Genomic DNA, 5,841 nt, shown 5'->3' with positions numbered 1-5,841 from the left:
TGTGTCAATGCCCAACTTCTCTTTTTGAAGTTAGAAATAGGAATTGTTGCAGCCAGATACATCAGATAGGAGCGAAAGACAATATTGCTCATCACTGTTTGTCTGCTGAACTATGTTATCATCATTGTATCGGCTTTAAACCAGTTAACAGAGAAACAAACTTGAAATTACTACACCTTTCCTTAAACTCTTCTCCAGGTCTTGTAACCAGCCCGGCTCTTGACAACTCCTCACACCTGAAAAAAAGTATTCAAATTTATAACAGGTAGTAATAGGTAAATTTCTAAAATTTTCCAGGTACTGTTTCAGTTTTTAAAAATCTTCATTCTTTTTCAGAGAGATTCCCATCTGTTTTAAATTTCAAAGATCATCATGAACAGCATCTTGCTTAGCAACTAAGTAGGATTAAGAGAACACATACCTTTACGTAAATGGTCGCCACAATCTGCACCTGAAAAACCAAGTATTTCTTTAGACTACTTCTCAACATTACAGTGGCCTTCCAACACCAGAATCACTCCAGTCAACGTATACTAATGGCAGCACATTTCGATAATACCAGTACCAGAAGCCAAATGTTTTCTCCATGTCTTACCCAAGAAACGTCATCCAGATAAAAATGCGTATCCATTAGCTAAAAGAGAAGCAAGGTATCTTTCGTTAACATTAACATAACATTAAATTCTTCTCTTGAGTTATTTGTCACAGGGTTCTTCAGTGTTAAATTCGTCTACATGCTTATTTCAGGTCAGACATTTGATCAACATCATTACAAAAACCCCGTTCTGAGCATGCGTTAACATGCACTCACTAACCAAACATGGCATTAGTAGTAGCTTGGTAGTTAAGCACTGTACTTTATCAGCATCCTCAGTAAGTTTTGAGCCTACTAGCGTGTTCTTAAACGGTGGTACTTACCAAAAAGAGTAAGCCAATCCAGACACATCAGACTCAAGTACACCTAGGAAATAAAAGTGGTTTTACAATAGCCAAAGACGAATTTCCTTTTCACAAATCCCAAAAATGCCTGAAATCAGGTAGAGCTAATAAGACCTTCACTTTCAGTCAGTATTTGCTTATCATCATACAGGCTTTATTTTAAAAATGGCATCTAACCAAAGACAACAGGACAAGGCTGTCTGGCATTTAATGCTCTCAGCACACCATTCAAGCACGGCACCAGGAGCGCTTCCTATGCATTAGAAGGCAACCCTAAAAGCCACTGGTGGCATTCTTTTGTCATGATTACCCAGTTACTGATTTTCAATTATAATTTTACTTACCACTTCAACTTCCAGTTAATTCTTTTTAATGCCTACGAACAAAAAAGCTAGATTTAATAGTGGTACCTTGCTTATGCCATTACCAGCAAACCAGTTTAATAACAGACACATCAGACAAATGGTACATCTCGTCACAAGTCAATCTGCTGAACTATGCAACCATCATAGTATCTGTTTCTTTGGGTGTCTCGCATAAATACGAAGAATTTGAAAAGGTGGAGAAAACCCTAAACATCAGCGCCGACGCGGCAATCTATTAATTCCTTAAAAAATAATTGAAAAGTACTGAATAAAAATAAACTATCAAAGTTTCTCACCTGTCTGCCAACGATCAAGAGTGATGCTTGAGCTTCAGGCCCTGAGAAGAAACAGCTTCATGTAAACTTAGGTGCAGTCTCTATGTTCTCTCAGTCACCTTTTTGTGTGCCTCAGTTAAGATAATGGTGGTAACAATTCTCGTCATTCTCACAGTCAAGAGTAGCAAATAAAATGTCATCATTGTGGCACATTCAGTGGACCTTCACCACCCGCCTCGGAGGAAATTTCAGTGAACTTACCCTGGCGGCTGTTCTCATTCCTTTGGTACAGCTAGAAAAGACACACACAACGTCGAATAAAACATACTGTGAAGCCAAGTTAAACAGTAACATCCTAACAACTTAAGCCTCAGAATAGTATTTTTCAGAAATCCCTTCTGTCCACTACTCTTAAACCATCACAGGCTTAACTAACAAAAAGACCACCTCGAAGCAGATTTCATTTTCCCCACTGTATGTTTACCTGTCCATCAGAAGCCATCAAAAGCCGCATTGCATTCGTGCCTAGCATCATTCCTAGGAAAAAGATTAGGGTTTAGTCCATTTTCCTCCAAATTAGGATTGTCATTTCAGTATCACCTATGCAAGCTGCTTACGCCATCCATTTCATGGCGACAGTCACTTAAGATATAAAGAATTGAACAAAGGCTAACTACTGAAAAAATAATGCTGCACTACACAATTCCTTGATTTAGAGAACCACGTGGACCACCCCAATTACCGGCATTCCTGGAGGAAGCGGCTCCAGCCCAAGTCATTGGCAAAGGCCTCCTCGGGTGACTCGGTATGCGCCGCCATCAGAGCTGTTGGCATTCATCAACAGTCTCAGATGTCCCTACCAACACAGGCTTCATCACAGGCAGAGCACGAGAGCCGAGGTTTTTCCCGCATTTCGGCCCAACAACCCGAGCAGCTGAGTTAAGGCCAAGCCCGCACCCGACACGCAATCCTCTACCATCCTCAACTTGTGCGCCACGCAAAGGCTTGAGACTGGCCTACAAACGCCAGGCAGTTAAGGCCACTTTAATTGCCAAGACCTGGAAGCCTCGAGCCGAGAACCGATTTAGCAACCGCAAAACAGAGAGATCCGTACCTACCAGCGGCGACTTTCAGCCTGGAAAGACCGAGATGGCGTCCAGGCGCCCGTATATAAAGACTGCGTCCCGTGACGTCATGACGCACTCTCCGCGCCAGCGTCGGCTTCGGCTCCTCCCCCCTCTTCCCTCAGTCTCCTCCTCCCCGCCCTCTGAGCCCGCCCCCTTGCCCCGCCCCCTCGGCGTCGTGGGCGGGGACACGATCGCCCGCGTGACGCAGGGCTCTCACCCTCCCACCGACCGAGTAGGAAGAGGAGAGAGGGGAGGGGGCGCGAGGGACGGAAAGCGCTTGGGGAGGGGGGAAGGGGGGCGGTGTGAGGCGGAGTGATTTCCTTCCGGCACGTCGCCCGCTCCGGGGGAGGGGGCGGGGGGTTTCACTTCCGGGACGGTGTTGCGGCCCATTCCGGCCCATTTCCACCCCCGGAGGTAGGTGCTGCTCCTCGACTGGGCTCCGGCCCCACACACCGGCCCCGCCGCCCTGCCCCGGGGCCGCCCTGCCCGCTCTCCGCCGCAGCCTGCCCCTGGGGTGCTCAGCCACCTCCCTTCACCCCCCACTCAAGGCACCCGGAGACCTTCCACCCGCTTGGCCCCGGGCCGGGCTGAGCCGCCGGACCCGCCCCCTCGCCGGGCCCCTCCCTCAGGACCCCGGGATGGGCGGCCCCCTCCCCCACGGCAGCGCGGCCACACCCAGACGCACACACCCACCTCCGGGCAGCGCCCCGCCCGCCTGCCGCCTGGCCCGGGTCCCGGGGCGCCGCCCCCTTCCCGGTCCTTCGCCCTCACCTGATTGCTCGCTGCCTGGCCGCACGCCCTGCTCCCCTGTCTTCCCCGGCTCCTTGGTGACATTTCGCCGCTCAGCCAGTTCCGGCTCCCCACGTTCTCTAACGCAGACGAAAGCCACTCAAGTACCGGAGTGGCCAACCCCGTGCCGTTCCCGATTCTCCCTCCTGCGGCTCTCACCCCTCCAGTGCCGACGGTAGAGAAAGACCTTGCTCCAGGGGCTTCCTCCTCCCGGGGGGATTGCCGGCAAGAGCAAACAGAAAAGGCGCTGGTGTGGGCTCCAAAATAAACACATCTGAATTCATGATGGCATCGACAGAGGCTCTTATTGGATTAAAAGTTTTCAAACAAACAAAAACGCTTTGGAAAAAGGTCAGATTGGCTAAAGTTGGTTCTTGAAAGCAGTGTATACACTTCCCTATTTACTGATAAGCGTGTTGTAATTGTGGGGCAAGACCGTGAGCTTGTCAAGATAAGTTCCAGAAGTTTCAGGTCCTAGATTCTAACTGTGTAATGTAATGCCTTATAAATTTAACATAAATAGAAGCACATTGGGCTCAAGGCAGTGTCTTCCTACTGGGATTTATACAGACTGCTCTCAGCCGCTGAAGATTGATAGATGCAATTATAGGTTCAGTGTTTCAGCTATGAAAACTTTTTTTAATGTAAAAGGATTGGCCATACTTGGTAAATGCTTTGGTTTTTTTAAAAAACCAACTTTAAGGAACTAATTTTCAGAATCAAAGTATCACCCCCACCCTGAAATTCCCAACTTTGAATTGAAGTAGAGGCAGATATACCTACCCTTTCCTAATTCTGAGAGTGAACTTCAAGTCCTCTGCATCTTGATTGAGTCCTGTGGCACCTTTCCTAACCAAGAGTTTGTCTCAGTCCTAAACTCAAATCCTTTTTGTGAGGGCTGTGACTCTTAAGGTTAGAAATAATGGCTTGCATTCTTGTGGGATATTAGTGGCTTGATACAATAATAAACATAACACACAACATGTAAAATATTAACAGGGATAATCAACCCATCTGTATAATTACATTTATTTTAAAAATTTCATTTCCTCCAAAAAAAGTTGTCACAGGATTTTATATTTCGTGTGTAAATAATTTATGATTAACACTTAAAAACTGTCACAACTGCTTTTTCCCTCTCTATTCTGTTGAACTTTGTTTTGATGTTGCATAGCTTATTAGCAAAGTATGAGCATAGCTTGAATTTTTAGGAGTCACAATCACTTTTTGGATTTCACGGTATCTTCCTGTGAAACCTAAACTGAAAACCCTGTTGGTACTTTTCCAGATCTGAACATAAGGCAGGTCTCTCTCTTTACTGGGAGATTTTGAATTTTTCCCAATTATTTTTTTTTAATAGGTCTGAACTGGAAAGCATGAGGGGAGGGAAATTATAATGATTAACAAGAACGCGGTTTCGTCTTTCAGCAGGGTTGAATGCCTGCCTGCACCCTCAGGCCCGACCATGGAGAAAGGTGGTAACATACAACTGGAGATCCCCGACTTCAGCAACTCTGTCCTGAGCCACCTAAACCAGCTGCGCATGCAGGGCCGGCTCTGTGATATTGTGGTCAACGTGCAAGGACAAGCTTTTCGGGCTCACAAGGTCGTGCTGGCCGCCAGCTCCCCCTATTTCCGGGATCACATGTCCTTGAATGAGATGAGTGCTGTCTCGATCTCAGTCATCAAGAACCCTACTGTTTTTGAACAGCTCCTGTCTTTCTGTTACACGGGGCGGATATGCTTGCAGCTGGCAGATATCATCAGCTACCTGACAGCTGCCAGTTTTCTGCAGATGCAGCATATCATCGACAAATGTACACAGATCCTGGAGGGCATTCATTTCAAAATTAACGTGGCCGAGGTTGAAGCAGAATTAAGTCAGACAAGGACAAAGCATCCCGAGAGACCTCCAGAGTCTCACAGGGTCACACCAACTCTAAACCGCTCCCTCAGCCCACGACATAACGCCCCAAAGGGAAGCCGGCGAGGTCAGGTCAGTGCTGTGCTGGATATCAGGGAGCTGAGTCCTCCCGAGGAGTCCACCAGCCCGCAGATAATTGAACAGAGTTCCGACGTGGAGAGCCGGGAGCCCATTCTTCGGATCAACCGAGCCGGGCAGTGGTACGTGGAGACGGGAGCAGCAGACCGAGGGGCGCGGAGTGATGATGAAGTGAGGGTTCTTGGAGCAGTGCACATCAAAACTGAAAATCTGGAGGAGTGGCTGGGGCCTGAGCATCAGCCTTCTGGAGAAGATGGGAGCAGTGCAGAGGAAGTCACAGCCATGGTGATTGACACCACGGGCCATGGTTCTGTAGCACAGGAAAATTACAGTTTAGGATCTTC

At 47.6% G+C, this 5,841-nt stretch overlaps 2 protein-coding genes, 1 long non-coding RNA gene and 8 other non-coding genes across 15 annotated transcripts in view; 2 read left to right on the top strand and 9 right to left on the bottom strand.

The window, feature by feature from the left end:
* Positions 1-2,765, bottom strand: LOC105292867. 3 transcript variants are annotated; one of them, XR_895942.2, is made up of 9 exons: positions 2,694-2,765; positions 2,064-2,116; positions 1,841-1,871; positions 1,601-1,641; positions 1,284-1,315; positions 919-961; positions 596-634; positions 422-451; positions 1-236 (listed from the first exon to the last, which is right to left on the bottom strand). It is a non-coding gene; the product is annotated as an uncharacterized LOC105292867 (long non-coding RNA). The 3 variants fall into 3 exon arrangements; XR_895941.2 differs by having other exon boundaries at positions 2,698-2,741; XR_895943.2 differs by lacking the exon at positions 2,694-2,765 and adding an exon at positions 2,322-2,687.
* Positions 54-133, bottom strand: LOC111740585. Its single transcript, XR_002780656.1, has one exon. It is a non-coding gene; the product is annotated as a small nucleolar RNA snR60/Z15/Z230/Z193/J17 (small nucleolar RNA).
* LOC111740580 lies at positions 299-382 on the bottom strand. Its single transcript, XR_002780652.1, has one exon. It is a non-coding gene; the product is annotated as a small nucleolar RNA SNORD79 (small nucleolar RNA).
* Positions 711-775, bottom strand: LOC111740546. The gene has a single exon (XR_002780644.1). It is a non-coding gene; the product is annotated as a small nucleolar RNA SNORD78 (small nucleolar RNA).
* LOC111740584 lies at positions 1,032-1,091 on the bottom strand. The gene has a single exon (XR_002780655.1). It is a non-coding gene; the product is annotated as a small nucleolar RNA SNORD44 (small nucleolar RNA).
* LOC111740587 lies at positions 1,387-1,454 on the bottom strand. The gene has a single exon (XR_002780659.1). It is a non-coding gene; the product is annotated as a small nucleolar RNA SNORD77 (small nucleolar RNA).
* LOC111740579 lies at positions 1,708-1,789 on the bottom strand. Its single transcript, XR_002780651.1, has one exon. It is a non-coding gene; the product is annotated as a small nucleolar RNA SNORD24 (small nucleolar RNA).
* LOC111740547 lies at positions 1,946-2,007 on the bottom strand. Its single transcript, XR_002780645.1, has one exon. It is a non-coding gene; the product is annotated as a small nucleolar RNA SNORD75 (small nucleolar RNA).
* Positions 2,389-2,468, bottom strand: LOC111740583. Its single transcript, XR_002780654.1, has one exon. It is a non-coding gene; the product is annotated as a small nucleolar RNA SNORD74 (small nucleolar RNA).
* Positions 2,766-3,111: 346 nt separating the features above from the next.
* Positions 3,112-5,839, top strand: LOC105292898 (zinc finger and BTB domain-containing protein 37-like; the record flags this gene model as incomplete). Its single annotated transcript, XM_023531231.1, has 2 exons — positions 3,112-3,120; positions 4,927-5,839. A coding segment is annotated over exon 2 (879 nt), but the record flags the coding sequence as incomplete, so codon positions are not given.
* Positions 3,853-5,841, top strand: part of ZBTB37 (zinc finger and BTB domain containing 37) — a 19,099-nt gene continuing 17,110 nt past the window's right edge. For all 3 annotated transcript variants that reach the window (XR_895940.2, XM_011361260.2, XM_023531265.1), the window contains exon 1: positions 3,853-4,105. The gene's annotated coding sequence lies outside the window, so the exon portion shown is untranslated. The remainder of the gene's footprint in view (positions 4,106-5,841) is intronic.

Source organism: Pteropus vampyrus, unplaced genomic scaffold (assembly GCF_000151845.1).
Source record: "Pteropus vampyrus isolate Shadow unplaced genomic scaffold, Pvam_2.0 Scaffold65, whole genome shotgun sequence".
Classification (NCBI taxonomy): domain Eukaryota; kingdom Metazoa; phylum Chordata; class Mammalia; order Chiroptera; family Pteropodidae; genus Pteropus; species Pteropus vampyrus.
Note: the sequence above shows the minus strand (reverse complement) of the source record. Positions and strands in the feature narration are given on the sequence as shown.